The sequence below is a fragment of the Akebia trifoliata genome, chromosome 1 (genome assembly GCF_017979445.1).
Source record: "Akebia trifoliata isolate Shusen 1 chromosome 1, ASM1797944v1, whole genome shotgun sequence".
In the NCBI taxonomy this organism is placed as follows: Eukaryota; Viridiplantae; Streptophyta; class Magnoliopsida; order Ranunculales; family Lardizabalaceae; genus Akebia; species Akebia trifoliata.
Window position 1 is genome coordinate 7,610,139 of NC_141375.1, and position 16,322 is coordinate 7,626,460.

At 34.1% G+C, this 16,322-nt stretch overlaps 1 protein-coding gene across 5 annotated transcripts; it reads left to right on the plus strand.

Annotated features, from left to right (window-relative positions):
- The first annotated feature begins 378 nt into the window (after positions 1 to 378).
- LOC147410610 (uncharacterized) lies at positions 379 to 12,620 on the plus strand. Of its 5 annotated transcripts, none has more exons than XM_086437506.1 (3): positions 379 to 481; positions 617 to 1,034; positions 7,619 to 8,693. In XM_086437506.1, the coding sequence occupies exons 2-3, from the start codon at positions 626 to 628 to the stop codon at positions 8,248 to 8,250; spliced, it is 1,041 nt and encodes a 346-aa protein (XP_086293632.1). In that variant the 5' UTR covers positions 379 to 481; positions 617 to 625; the 3' UTR covers positions 8,251 to 8,693. The 5 variants fall into 5 exon arrangements, 1 of the variants encoding a protein (XP_086293632.1); XR_015177112.1 differs by lacking the exon at positions 379 to 481 and adding an exon at positions 12,268 to 12,620 and having other exon boundaries at positions 496 to 1,034; positions 7,619 to 9,871; XR_015177113.1 differs by lacking the exon at positions 379 to 481 and adding an exon at positions 12,297 to 12,620 and having other exon boundaries at positions 496 to 1,034; positions 7,619 to 9,871.
- Positions 12,621 to 16,322: the final 3,702 nt, after the last annotated feature.

The window sequence follows — 16,322 nt, forward strand, 5'->3', positions numbered from 1 at the left end:
TATAAATATATATATATTTTTTACACTAAATAGATTATTAAGAGAAATATTAAAACTAAGGGATTATTTAGAAACAGTCCCTCCGTCAAAGTCCTTGTAAGTAATTTTTCCTTAAGATCTATATACTGTAGTCAACTGGATCAATTTCGTATGAATCAAGCAAGTCATGACTTGAGGATACATTTGAATTGTCTGCACTCATCGACAGACACGGTTCTCTCGAAATACATTTGTTTACGGGGAAGTGAAAAGGTGTATCTGGAGGAGCGCAGATCTACTGTTTCAAACATGTCACGTCATGACGTGTAATCGATTGAGTTTGCCACGTGGGTAGTTAGATTACCACAATTCAAAATAAATAAATAAATAAATAATAATATTAACCAGAAAATCAAATTGCTGCTGTTACAGTTCATCAGATCTCTCTCTTTTTCTTCCTTAAAACGATATCTTATTTGCTTCTGCATATATATCTTAAAAGGTAAATTACAATTGAAGAATGCTCTCTTGGAATTATATTGAATTTAAACAGTTTAAATTTCTTTGTTGTACTTCCTTTATTTATTTATTTTTTTCGTATCTGTTGTTATGACTCGTAATATTGATGATTGTGCAGGTAATTAATATGGATCAAAATACTCATGGTGCATCGACCAACAGTGGATTCGACAGGAACAAGAGTATTCAGGAATCCATAGATCATCAAGGGACTAATAGCGAATTTAACCTCAACTCCAACAGTCAGGAGGTAGACATAGATCGTCCAGAGCCCAACAGCGAATTTAACCTCAACTCCAACAGTCAGGAGGTCGACATAGATCGTCCAGCACCCAACAGCGACTTCCTCCATAGATACACTGTCCAGGAGCTCGATCTTGATCTCGATCGTGAGACCAGTAGCGAATTGGTATCCAATAAAAGTGGTCAAGGGCTCAATCTCGATCGTGAGACCAATAGCGGACTTGTAACCAATAATAGTCGTCAAGATCTCAGCATAATCGGCCGTGATCATAGAGCTCAGGAGCACAATACAGGTATGTGAGACTCGTTTCCTTGAGAGATTGATGTGGCTTACATTGGTCGCCCCCTTCTTTATTTAAATTTTTTTTTTTTTTTTGAGGGATTTATCCTACTTTATCAAGAATGTTAGCTTAGCAAACATTACTTTATCAATCAGGTTAGAATGACTAACTTGGTAAGATTTCAAATCTTACTAAGGTTCATTGGGTCTACATGGATTATGAAATTGGCAGTCCAACACCACAGACTTCTAGATTTTGTACAAAAACACTGATCCAAAAGAACAAAATTCATAAAAGAATCCCTTTTAAGTTTGATTGAATGTATTGAAAATGGATGGCTACCAAACTCCTAAATTTAAAACTAAAATTAACCGGTAAAAATTAGATCGTTTTTTTCCCCATTCCTTTTAAAGCTCTTAGAATATTTTCCATTATAACCCTGTTGTATCAGATCATGTTTATGGATGCCACAAATTGATGTGGTTGGATTCACACCAAGGTCTAACCTATTTGGAATTTTCTTGCTCCTTACCTAATTATTTCATGAAACCTTGTAACTATAACATTTCCTTGCAAGTTTCCTTTGTGGCGACATACTCTAATTCTGTTGTCAAGATGGTAACTATCATCTGTAACTAGGGCTGCCAAGGGGTCGAATGAAGTTATTTCCATATCCTTATCCAACTCTATATCATGTTGTCCATCTCCGATTTTGTACCCACTTATGCTAAGGATATCCATAGCCAACAATCTATTCACATTTTCAAATGATATCCTTATTTGACTTGACCCAAATTTTAAGCGGATATCCGAGGCGGATATGTATACCTCATTGTGAAGATGATGGGTAAATCTTAATTTTGGGTTATACATATATTTTATTTTGAATTTACTGTATTAAATTTGGATAAACAGATAATCGGGTTGGATAGGATGAATATCATATCCGACCGTAAAAAAAATTTAGATAAAAATAATTGCGGTTAAATTTATTTGAATTTTTTTTTGGATAAGTATAAAGATTTTATAAATATCAAAAGAAAGATATACAAAGGGGGTCGAGAGAGCCTCAAATAAGAAAGCAAAAATAGGAAAGACAAAAACAAGACCTTGCTAGTTATATAAGTTATTCTATCAAAAAACAAAGTCCTCAAACGAAAATCCGGAGAAGTCCTTACTTAACTTTGCCAAAAAAAATTAGCAAACCTAAAATCTCCATATACTCCGTATGTGAATTGTTCTCCTTGCTTCGGAATACCTTGTTTTTATCTTTTTCCAAAGACCCAAGCTATGGTCGAAAGAGGGATAGCCCAAAGGTGCCTTTTTCTATGAGAAAAGACGTTGAAAGCCTAGCCTTCTAACATAAAAAAGAAGTTATTCAGGAAAACTCAACACATATGAAACAAAGACATGAAAGACGACCAAAGACCTCGGGAGAAAGAGTAGTAAAGAAGGGTGTGATCCACAGATTCTCCATCGCTCTTACAAAGAGGACAAAAATTAGGAGTGATCCACCCACAAGAAATAAACTTAGCCAAACTAAGAATCCTCCATAGGGAAGCATGCCAAACAAAGAAGGAAATTTTACAAGGGACAAGAGAAAACCAAATGAGAGATACTGGAAAAGAATTCTCCGACCTTAGAAGAATGGCTTTGTAAAAGGAACGAATAGTGAATCTCCTATCCCTCATTTTGACTCATTCCCTCATGTCCTGATCATTCTCTATGATTTCGACTTCATTCATGAGATTTGGGAGAGATGTTACCACGGTTATCTCCCAATCATTGAAATTTCTCCTAAAACCCAGATCCTAAGAAAAATGATATCGTTACGAATCAGGCAATGCTTAATCATGCAATTCCTTTTAAGAGAATAAGCATACAAAAATAGGTATTGAATTGATAGAGTCGAATTACCGCACACCTATCTTCCCAAAACCTCACCCTGCCCCCTAAGCCTACTTTGAAATCGATCTCTCTTGTAAAATCATCAACAACCTTGAGAATATCATTTCAAACACTACAACCATAAGACCCCTTGGCTTCCCCGCAATACCACCCAAACCTTTTTTCACTAAACTTAGGAGTAACAACTCTCCTCCACAAACTATCCCTCTTTTCATGGTACCTTTAAAGTCATTTCCCTAATAGAGCTCTATTTGTAAGTCTAAGACCTTGAATCCCTAGACTTCCATTTCTTTTAAGGGTGCAAATCAACTTCCAATTAATCAAATGATACTTCTTTCCTCCATTTTTATCTTTCTACAAAAAAAATTTCATAAGTTTTTCCATGTGGATCTCTACCAACTTAGGCATTGAGAAAAAGGAAAGGAAATAGATGGGAATGCTAGATAGTGTGCTTTTGATCAAAGTCATCTTACCCCCTTTCGAAAGATATCTCGCTTTCCACACACTCAACTTCTTTTCCATTCTACTGATGACCCCGTCCCAAATGCTCTTATTGCTATACATCGCTCCTAAAGGGAGACCAAAATAAGACGATGACAGATTATCACTAGAACACCCCAAGATAGTTGCTAACATCGAGAGATCATCAACAACCCCAACCCCAAAGATTTTAATTTTCTGCAAATTGATATGAAGGCCAGAGATTGCCTTAAAGCAGCTTAGTAACACACGTAGGAGTCTCACTTGGTCTTTTGAATGGTCCAAGAATACTAAGGTGTCGTCAGCGAACTGGAAATGGGAGATTATTGGCCCCTTCAGTATTCACTATAAACCCTAAGAGCTTGCCAATGTCCACAACTCTTTTGAATAATCTACTTAAGGCCTTGGTCACAATAAGAAAAAAAAAGGAGATAAAGGATCACCTTGCCTTAAACCCCTCGATCCCCTAAAGAAACCTGCCAGGCTCCTGTTGATTAAAATGGAATAGGAAACCGAGGTTATACACTTCATAATCCAACCAATCCACTTCTTACCGAAACCCATTCTACACATCATATACTCTAGAAAATCTCAGCACACATGATTTTCTAATCTTGTAGTACCTCACTCAGATTCCCCTAATCTTCTTTTCTCCTTCTACCACAAATCCCTCCAAAGAAAATTTAACAATTTGATTACTTCTTCTATGATAGTTTGTCATTTTGTGCAAAAATTTTGTGTTGTTGCCCCCTTCTTTCAACCATTTGATTCTAGATTTTTGTCTCCAACTAATCTCCTCCATCAAAGATACTTTTTGAAATTCCAATTTTAGCTCTGTTCTGGTAATCCTATCATCTGTCCTCAAATCGCCCACTTCCTCTTTGGCATCCAGAATCTCAATTTTGTAAGGATTATCGTCTTTACCTCAATCTTCCCTAGCACCTCTTTATTCCATATCTTCAACTTCTCTTTCATGTACTTGAACTTATTCTTAAATGCATTCCCTGGGTTTCCTAAGGTTGGACTCTCATTCCACCAATCTTTGACTAAGGCCGAGAAGTTAGGATGAATGAGCCACATGTTCTCAAATCTAAATGGCATTGGTTTGGTTATGGGGTGACCCGCCTCCAAAAGTATAGGGAAATGATCTGAAACTGGGCTAGGGGTAGTGGTGTGAAACACGGCGTCAAACTTCCCCTCCCACCTGCCACCTACTAAAAATCTGTCAATTCTAGACATCCTGAAAATCTCTTGATTGTTAGACCACGTGAACCGTCTAACTGGCTTAACACCTTCCGTATCGAACCTCTTGAGTGCCTTTGAAACATACTCAGTGTATGGAAACTTCAACTTCCTATTTTCTTCGTCTCTATTGATTCGCATACAAAGAATTTTTTTTTGCAGTACCCAAATCCTTCATTGCAAACTCCTTTGACAATTGTTCCTTGATATTCAAAATCTCATTCATGCTTGACCCTGCAACAAGTATATTATCTACATAAAAGAACAATATGAGATTAGAAAATTTAATCTTCTTAAAATAACAACAATGGTCAGCATGGCATCTGTTAAAACCATTAACAAACATGAAGCTATCAAATTTTTTATACCTTTGTCTAGGGGGTTGCTTCAAATCATATAAACTCTTCATGAGTTTACATACCATATTCTCCTTCCCAGATACAACGTATCCCTGTGGTTGACACACGTAAATATCCTCTTCTAAATTATGATGAAGAAAAGTAGTTTTTATATCAAACTATTCTCAATGTAAATCTTCTACAACCACAAAACTCAAAACTACTCTAATAGTTGATACCTTAATAACATGAGAAATAGTTTTAGAATAATCAATAAATGCCTTCTGTTGAAAACTCTTAAGAACCAACCTGGCCTTGTATCACTTAGAACCATCATGTTCTTCTTTCACTCTATAAACTCACTTATTATGCAAGGCATCATTGGTTTTGGGTAATTGAACCAGATCCCATGTTTGATTTGATGAATGAGAATCCATTTCATCATCCATAGCTTGCTCCCACTTTTTCCTGATGCCAACTTGTATAGTCTCTTCATAGCATTTCGGTTCACCATTATCAGTCAACACCAAATAATGTAGAGAAGGTGAATAACGTATTGGGGTCTGATAACACTACTTGATCTCCTCTCAGGGAGAGGAGTCTAGGGTTTTACTTGTAGATTTTCATCATGAGGTTCCATAACATTTTCATTAGAAATCTCAAGTACTGAAAACTTACTGTTTTCTTCCTTCTCCTTTTGTAGTTCTAATTTATGCTTATGCATAACATTTTCATTGAATATGACATCTTTGCTCTTAATGATTTTTCGATTTACAGCATCCCAAAATCAGTAACACAAATCATTAATTCCATATCCAATAGACGTACACCTTCTTGACTTAGGATCAAGTTTAGTACTATTTTATAAATCGATTAACAATTCACAATGTGAAAAAAGCCCAAATTTGACTGTCTTGGGCCGTCAAATTTCATAAAATTTGATTGACAAAGGGGTCAAATTGGCGTCAAAATTTTCAATTTCAAATTTTTGTTTTTGACGGGTCGAAACTGTCAAATTAATGAAGTATGAGAGAAATTCAACAACTCTAAGCCATCAAATCTGGGAACATCAAGAATTTCGACAGTCCTAGACCGTCAAAATTCAGTTTCTAAAATCCTTCGGCCTTGGCCTATCAATTTTTTCTGTTGAATTTTTCAGTTTTCACGTAGTGGTTCCTCTTTAATGACCAGTACTATCGGGTTCCACAATCCATGACACGTACAAGTTAAAGTAAATTACATAGAGATGGAGAGAGATATTGGAGGTATAAGCGTGGGGTATTAGAGAGAATTATAGATAGAGAGTGGGGTATAAAGAGGTTTCAACGTTTCAAATTACAAGTAAATATCCGACTATTAAACAACTTCTAAATCTTAGATCAACCATCGCTAAAGTAAAGGATAGTCCCAAAGAGAGATTGAATTTGAATCCCTTGCGCTTTAATAAAAATTTCAGTAGCTATGTACCCTCTTGTACCCTTTTGTTCTTCAACCTTGCAACACAAGTTAATCAAATAACAGTGGTGCACTACTCACGCTCTTGCATTACGTTTGAAATAGATGGGGTAACTTCCACAAACCGTACATGAAAACGTAAATGTGAACTTGAACGTGCTTAGGGTGGGAATGGCCTCCACTCTTTATAAATTTTTGACCTTCCTAAGCCACCCATCATAGATTAAGGAAGACTTACCCATTAAAATTGGGAAGCCACCTACCCATTAAAATCGGAAACAACCAATTGCTAATTAGTCTTCCAATTTTGACCGTTGTGTCCTTTTAAACGACTAATCCAAACCCTCCTAGGAAACCAAAATTTTCGTTGGATCATAAAATAAATTTTATTTATTAAAAACCTTTAGAAATTGAAAACCTAAATAAAGTTTCCAACATAATATTCACCAGTAAATTAATTTTGAATAGAAGACCCCATTTTATCATACATCAATAGAACATCTAAAAGACTTAAGAGTGGTGAAAACTTCTTGAGTGTAGTTAACCACATGAATCATAATGGTTATTATTTCGTATAAGAATAATGACATCATAGGTTGCAAATAAGTCATGAAAAGCAATGAGGATTCTTTAGTCTTGCATGTACGACTCTCTGCATTTTTGGTGTCAAATGTTGAGTGTTAGTTTTCCTCCACTCTCAGGTAGAGGCATATCCCACTTGTCCCCTATGACACTCATATAACAATAGAAGATGTCTTCCCTAACATCAATTGGTTTTGGGGTTAATGGTTAGTTATCATGGTATCAAAGCTTTGATTCAAAGAGTTCATGGGTTCAAATCTTTTCACTCATATAGGTGAGGGAGGGTGAGTGTTAGTTTTCATCCACTCTCCAATAGTGGCATACCCCACTTGTCCTCGTGATTCTCATTTAATGATAAATGTTGCCTTCCCTAACATCAAATGATTTTTGGATAAATGGTTAGTTACCATCAAAGACACTAATCTTATTATAAGGTATTAAGCAAGCCTGGTACATGTTGCAGTCTTGATCCACACGAATGTTACAATAATGTGTTGATTTACTACCAAATTTAAAGATTGGTTAAATTTGAGATCAAAGCTAAATATTTCTTTGCATAATTGTAAATTTCGTTTGGTTATTGATTTGCAGGTACTTCTACTCAATTCATGCATAATGCATTATCACGTCTTCCATTTTTGAATGGTGACAACTTTTGGGAATGGAAGGAGAAATTTCTCTTGACATTGGGGTGTATGAACTTTGGTTTGGCACTTCGTATGGACGAACCACCTCTACCAACAGAATCATGTACAGAAGCTGATAGAGCCTTATATGATCGTTGGGAGGAATCTAACCGCTCAAGTTTAACATTCATCAAGGCTCATGTCAGTAAGAGTATTAGAGATTCAATCCCAGAATATGATAAAGTTAAAGATTTCGTGCAAGCGATTGAAGAGAAATTTGTGAGTTTTGATAAGCCACAAGCCAATGTCCTAATAAATAATTTGTTGACTATGAAATATGATGATACTAAGGGTATGCGTGAGCATATCACGGAAATGAAAAATATTGCAGCTCAGCTTAAATCTTTAGAAGTTAAGATTCCAGAATCATTTCTCATTCGTTTCATACTCAACTCTCTACCTGCCGAATATGAGCCATTTAAGAGTTTTTATAAAATGCACAAGGACAAATGGTCAATCAATGAACTTTTAACCATGTGTCTTCAAGAGAAGGGGAGATTGAAGCAAATGAATCTATCTCAAAAAAGAGTTTCTTAAAAAAGTCATTTATGTAATAGTTTAATCATTTAATAAAGTTTTCTTTGTTATTTATTTGTAGTTGTTTCTGACTCATCTGTTAGTAGTGCATATAACTTCTCTTTTGCATCTGAAGGAGAAATTTCTAACATTGGGTTTTGTGAAAGTTGGGCCTGGCACTTCGTATGGATGAATCACCTATGCCCATGGAATCATGTATGCCAATAGATAGAATCTTGTAACAGCCAGTGGGAATGATCTAATTGCATGAATTTAAAGTTAAAAAAGTTCATTAATTATAATGTCAAAAAGATCATTATAGATTCAATCTCAAATATGCTAAGGTTAAGGATTTCATGAAAGCTATTGAAGAGCAATTTGTGAGTTTCAATAAAAGATTGATTTTGAATGTTATTTAATGAAGCTGAAGGAGGGATTTCATTCTAAATGCCCTCTAATTTTTCCATGGGGACCTTGATAATTCATGGTTCATCTAGCAAATTCTTTCTTAATGCACCCCTTTCAATTGGTGAGATCAATTATTTAAATTGCTGAGATTGACAATTCAAATCATTGAGGTTGATCTTCTTCAACCGGTGTTGATCTCGAAATGAATATGAATCTTTGTATTCAACATTTGTCAAGATCGATAACCTTGTTGCAATAATAGTTGATCAAGACATTTCAACATGAATCATCAGGATTGATGATTCAAATCGTCAACAATTTCTATCATTCGAATTACATGTTTTAATGGGATGAAGGACGTTAAGAAAAAATTATTTTACTAACTGTATTGCCAAGAAGATATCACCGCAGAACTCAGGCTGCATTTAGAAACACATCCCTACCGCAAGGTCTACTAAGTAATTTCCCCTGGTGCTACCGTCACTTTCCTCATTTAGGATGTTTAGTCAATACAAAGCATGGTTTTTTAACTGGTATTGCGTCTCATCTCATTCAGCTCTGATACCGAGTCGTCTCGGACGAGTTTTCCGATAAATTTGAGATGTCTCGTGAGACAACTCAAAAAATTAAACGTGAGATGTAAAACTCGATATAAAATGATTTTGTGAGTTGGTCTTGGTCAGCTCCAATACCGAGTTAACGCGGGCGATACATCTCGGTCTCGGACGAGTTTAAAAACCATGACACAAAGACCATTCTACTTTAATTCTAAGTTGGCTTCTAAGAGTAAGAACTGCTTAGAAAATGTACTTTCCCCACCAAACATCTTCAACGTGAAAGCAGCCTACGTTTGAGTTGGCCTCTGTTCTCCTAAAGACCTCTTCTGGTTCTACATATCTTATTATGGCTAAAATGATATTTTAGTATATCTTTAAATTAAATTTTTTTAATTACTTGCAGGGAAATTTTATCTGCATGCCACTAAAGTTTAAGGGCTCTCTAATTTCTTTGGGCACCTTAAGTATTTAATTATCTGTCAAGAGCACTCCAATCTTTAAGGGTGCACAACAATAACTCAACAAAAAACCAGCATCTCTTGTTCTGCACGCTTGTAACTTGTCGAACCTTGCGACTTGGGATTCCGACTCCATTGATTTCGGCGACTTTCGATTTCGACTCCTTGGCGTTTCTACTCGAAAGTTCTTCATCAATTTTTATTCACAACGAAGCTAAGGTAATCTTGTAGAAATTAACTATCTAAGTAAACAATGCCATTTAGAGTGATCTTATTTGGAAAATTCCCCTTTTAGATTTATGAGTTGTATTTTTATTGGTTTTAGTTTACATGTTTTGCACATGAAGTGTTTGATAAAATGTCTGAATGACTAATTTACGAGATACATGAGCCGTTAAAGCCTACTCTCATCACTAGCTAGTCTTTCATGAGACCCAAGTGACCTCATAATGTTTTGCAGTCTATCTCACTCTCTGTGCACATATATAATACTGAAATGAGAATTAAGGGTGCTTTGTTTTATATGAATTTGGGTAATTGAAGCAAACTTAACCCAGCTTAATAAACAAAAGGTAGTGAACCAAAGTCATCAATCACCATTTATTGAAACGAACTTGCTTTAACCTTTAAACTTGTGTTCAATTCATTACATGTACAAAGTATGCTGCTCTTAGCTACATTTGGAAAATTATTTTGATTTGATCATGTTTTATATGAAATATTTATTTATTTTTAATATAAATATTTAATGATTTAACATTTATTTATTTTTTACTTGATACAACCCGTGAATAGAGATAAAGCATTGGAATTGCTAAAAGAATCATATTATAGTGCAAGAGATGAATTCCATGATAATGACAAACAAAAATAAAACACAACCTCCTACATCTAGAGCATATATCATTTACTCTGTCAAAAGATGATGAAGATTACGAGCATGATGTAGACAAAGAAATTCGATCCAAACATCATGTGGATAGAGACAATGATTCAACTAGTGATGATGGCATGTAGAATGCTTGTACAACTAATATTAACTTAAGAATGTAAGGAGATTGTCAATGTACTCAAACAATGTTTGACTCATTTTAATATCTGATGTAATAGTGGATTTGGTAAATGTTTGTATCCATGAGTGTGTATGAATTATTTTATTGTGTTTGTATTACTTATTTTAATTTAATAATGCATGGTTAATGACCAATGTTTTGATCCATGAGTGTTTGTATATCCTCATTTTCTCAGTAGGAGCATGACCAAGTTTTATAGTCTCATTTCATTCCGCATGGTCATCTCTATTGATTGTAACAAAATTGGACATTTGATATGCTTGGATCAATGTCAAAAGTGGACATCTGACATTGTGAAGATTATGTCAAAAGTGCACATTTGACATTGTGAAGGCCATGTCAAAAGTGTACATATGACACATATCATATTTTATTCAAGAAGTCGATGTTAAAAGTGGACATCTGATATGCTTCCATCTATGTCAGAAGTGCACATATGACAAATATCATTTTTTATTCTAGAAGCCCATGTCAAAAGTGGACACCTGACTTCTGTTTACTTTCATTTTTATTTTGGCTATCAAAGCTCATGTAAAGAGTGGGCATCATTGAATGTATTTGAAGTACAAAATAAACAACATAAATACATTTGTACTATCAAAGTTGTAAATATGTCAATATATATTTGTATACAAAAAAAACTCGGAATGCTTGTGTGGACTACATGTCTATACCAAAAATTTATCGTCTTTCGGAAGTTTCACTCGTTTAAGTGAACATAGACAATCGCATAGTTTTGTCCCAATGCGCCTGCGAGTAGACTTCTCAAATTTTCTCTTCCTGTGATCTCTAAATTTCCTACCTCTTTCACAACCAAAGTTGATTCGAGGAGTTCTTCCCAAGTTGTTTGATTTTTTAATGACAACAATTGTCCTCACTTTTTTTCAAATTCGTCGACACAAATCAATAAATTCATTACCAAAGTAAAAGATCTACAATCAAATAACATAGCATTAGTCTTACATATAAATGATAAGTTAGAATGAAAAAAAATAACATTGAACATAGATTAAATATATCAATGGCAAAGTATTTTGTTACGTTGAAATTTGTATGTTCTGGGTTGAGCTCTTGTATATAAGAATTAGAAATCTACAATTAAAGACATATAAAATTACATAATGAAATAAATATACAACTTTGAATTGCATCCATATGTGGTGCTTGCATTCATATCAATTTAAAAAGAATCTAACCTAAAATGGGTTGTATCCATTGTTTAAATATAATATCAATTGAATGAGCTTTGATAGCCAAAATAAAAAATGAAAATAGAATTTGTGTTAAATGTGCACTCTTGATATGAGCTTCAACATGTTAGATTTGTACTTTTGACAAACTGAGTGGGAGTAATATATGACTTGTGTGTCATATATGCATTTTTGAGATTTGTATTAATGTGAGATACATATTGAATAAAGAAGAAGGAATGAAGAGAGGGGTTTAAGGATGAGAAGTATGATCTAAATCAACATTTAAACATATTGTTGAAGGGGATTCCCACTAAAGATTCACTATTTTTCATATTTCTTTTTCGATTAGATTTCGATTCCAATTATTGGTGTTATCAGCAGTGTTGAGCCCTGCAATTTCAGGCATCTTGGTCACCAGAGAAGATGTGTTGAAGATGGAGAAGAAAGAAGATGAAAAAGAAAAATAGAAAAAGAAATAAGCATGAGGTGCCCTTTAAAAATTTTATTTTTAAATCTTTAAAAATTTTGGAGGGCCGTTAGAGTTTAGTGGCATGTAGATAAAATTTCCCTAAAATATATTTCTTTTAGTTTTCTTACTGGAACTAAGAACTATTGGGTTCTGTGCTTTGTAGGTTCTTAATTAGTATTTTATTGATCTTGTTCTCTTCTTGTGGAGGGTAGTTAAGTGATTATTATTTTTAATTTTTTTTTTTGTATGGTGAATATGTTCTCTTCTTTGCAGATTGCTTCTCTAATTTCAGCCAAAAAATTTAGTAAACCTTTTTAATTATTGAAATATGGGATAGAAATGTGGCCTAGCAATGAAAATATTTTCTAAGCTTTAAGGCTTACCATTGACATACCAATGGTACACATTCCTTCAACCCCAGGAGTAGATTTGGCTTCCACTACGACATGTATCATCCAACAAATAATAGCACGGGTTGTCCAACAATTGATAGTGTTGGTGAGGTCCTCAGCGTGGGTTATCTAATGATGGGCACTAGACCTGACCTCAATCACTGTATTCAAGAACACAACATAGATGGTTTATCAGTAAACACTGAATTTGGCCTTAACTGCAGTATTCACGAACAGGGCGCAGATGGTATGCATTTTTCTTTTCTTTCTTTTTATTTTTTGTTTTATATAGATTTTAGTAGGATTCATACAATTAATCCATCTTTTTTACTATTGGCACGCAAACACGAAAAGCTTTGATTTGCCTACCAAGTTAGTTAATTCAGGAATTCATATATTTTATTGGATAGTTTGAAAATTGTTGCTTGAGTTATGTGTGTTATATTTAAAGTTTTCTATTATCAAATTAAAAAAAGAAAATAATTATAATTTCAAATGTTATTTATTTATTAAATATTATAAAATATGTTCTTGACTCCAATGACTCATGAGTCATGAAATTAACTTTATTGAGTATAGACTTCCAACTTGAGCTGAATTGGGTGAGAGTATTACTAGGGTGTGTGTCCTCATGGGAACTCTGTTGGAAAGATCTTGGTGAACTAAAAGAATTCGATGAAGGAGATTTTTAGGACTTCAAGGCTCGAATCAAATTTGATCACTTTTAGACAAATATTCCCCCTATTGGTTAGAACCACAGTGCACAAAGGGTCAACGAATAAATGCTTTTAGGATACAGAGAAGTCTACACTGGGATTATTAAATTGGAATATTTACAATATGATTTAATCTAGAACATTCGAAAAAATTAGAAGCTTACGATGCTAAGGGAAAAAGAAAACACAGAAATTTTCAGTGAAGAAATTTGATTTCTGGTTGACTTTTTATGACCATTTTTGTGTCTATTGACCAAGAGTCATGATTTAATGTCTTTTAATTCAATAGTCGTTTGGATTGTGTTTGATCTCAGATCTAATGATCCATATTGCACCCTATCGAAGGTATGCGTCTCATTCCTTTTAATCAACACCTATTAGTTGAATTAGTGTGATCTAATGGTTCTGTTCGCGTCCGATTGATTGTCACTTGATCTAATGGATCCAATCATCTGTGATCGGATATCAATTATGAATCAACACACCTGATCGATTTTGATCGGGTACTAACTTGATCCAACGCTCTTGATCTCTCTTGATCAAGTATTATTTTGATCCATTGTATCCGATCGGTTCTCAATCGGATATTAACATGATCGTGCGGTGCAGATCGCACCCAATCCATCACACGTGATGGATCAAGCACAACCATTGGATGTTTTTTTATCCTGAAAACTTTAAGGTTCCCCAGCTCCTCGCGATGCATATGTGCGAAGTGCAAAGTGTGCCTCAAAGCGCCTTAAATGCCCAATCGCCTTTCGCACAATGCGCATGTGTGAGTGGTGCTTCACACCACCTCGAAGCATCGAATTGAAGCCTTAAAGATGTGACACAAATACAACTAACTATATTGACTTCTTTTTATGAGGTACACCACTTTCTCACTTGTGAGCAATGTGAAACTAAATCGTATATACACAAAAATCTCCAAAATCTAACTTGAGAAAAAAAAAAATTAAACCATAAAAATCTGGATTTTATTTTGAAAATATTCAACAAATCCCTACTATTTCAAAATATAAATAATACTTTAAAAAATAAATAAATATATATTATTAAAATAGCTATACCACTTAGGTGGCTGCTTACGTACCCAAGTAGGGATCAAGCTTCCATAGTTCTTACAACTAAAGAATGTTTAAACAATTACATCGGTTTATAAAAAATGGCATCATTGTAGAGATTAGTATATAGATGAGAGCTATCTTTTGGATTTGAATTTTCAACTAGTATAAATAACCAGAGTTTTGTGATGAACTTGTCTTGAACCAAAGACCCTTAGAGATGAGTCGGATTCTACATACTTACTTTTCTTCATGAGGTTGAGAGTTATATCTACTTTCCACATTAATGACCATGTGTTATATCCTATTTTCATGAGCGTTTTTAGAAACGATCTAGTTTTCATAGGAAACGACTTGATTTCCTCACTCATATAGGTATGTTGACATTGGAGTAATTTTGCGAGTCGCTATTAGAGATTTTAGGACTTATTAAGGATTTGCATCTATCCCTTTTATTGCAAAAACCAACACTAAATATAGGACATGGGGTAAACTTAGTTCTAGTGTCTTGTTAAACCACTCATTTGACTTGTTTGTACCCATTGAACTTTATCTATCTTTTTCAAGACAAAGGTTGGATTCCTATCAAAGGTGATTGATTTATTTTATATACCTTAGCCCTATTCCTTTAAAAATTTTAGATATCATATCTCTTGGAAGTTCTTTAGTTAAAGGATTCGTTAAATTTTTATTGGATTCCACATAGTTGACTATAATTACTCCATTTTTGAGTAATTATCTCACAAAATTATGCCTTGATTTTCCATTATATGTTTTGTTTTTAACATTGTACAATGTTGCCTAGCTATCACAGTTGATCATTATAGCTAGAGTGAGCTTTTTTCCATAATGGTATATCTATTAATAGATTCTTATGCCACTTTGCCTCTTTACATGAATCTGCCAATGCTATCATCTCTGATATCATGGTAGAGTCCGTAATGTAAGTGAGCTTCTTAGATGTCCAAGAAATAACAACTCTTAATGTAAAGATCCAGCCAGTTGTTGACTTTGAATTGAACTCTACATTATTCCAACTTGCATCAATATACTTTTTGAGTACATTTGGATATCATTGATAATGTAGTCCATAGTTTAAAGTCCCCTTTCAAGTACCTTAAAATTCTAGATACAACATTTCAATGCTCGGTACTTGGATTATTAGTAAAACGACATAACACATCTACTATGTGTGCAATGTTAGATCTTGTGCAATGCATAACATACATAAGACTCCCAATAACACTGGTGTATTTTAGTTAAGGTTAAGACAACCGGTGTTCTTTATTAACTTGATACTAGAACCCATTGGGGTAATGGCTGGTTTATGATTAAAATGACCATATTTCTTTAGAATTGTCTCAATATAATGAGATTAAGATAAAACCATTGCATTACCCTTTCTTAGAATTTTAATTCCTAGCATTATGTCAGTCTCCCCTAAATCCTTCATATCAAAATTAATTGATAGAAACCCTTTGGTTTCTTCCACACAATCAAGATTAGTTCCAAAGATTAACATGTCATTAACATAGAGACAAATAATGACACCAACATTATTATCAAATTTGCAATAAATGCATTTATCAGTGTCATTAACTTTGAAATCATGAGACAAGACTATTTTGTCAAATTTTCATGCCATTGAAGCTGAGCTCGATTTAAACTATAAATAGATTTAATTAATTTGCAAACTTTCTTAGTGATATCTAGAACATGGAAGACAATAACAAGATAGAGTCATCCTAGAAGTGAATTTAAGT

Bases quoted from the DNA above. Each gene is read 5' to 3' on its own strand.
- LOC147410610 (XM_086437506.1), top strand. From the start codon at position 626: ATGGATCAAAATACTCATGGTGCATCGACCAACAGTGGATTCGACAGG. The intron at 1,035-7,618 runs GTATGTGAGACT...ATTGATTTGCAG, and splicing joins AGCTCAGGAGCACAATACAG to GTACTTCTACTCAATTCATG.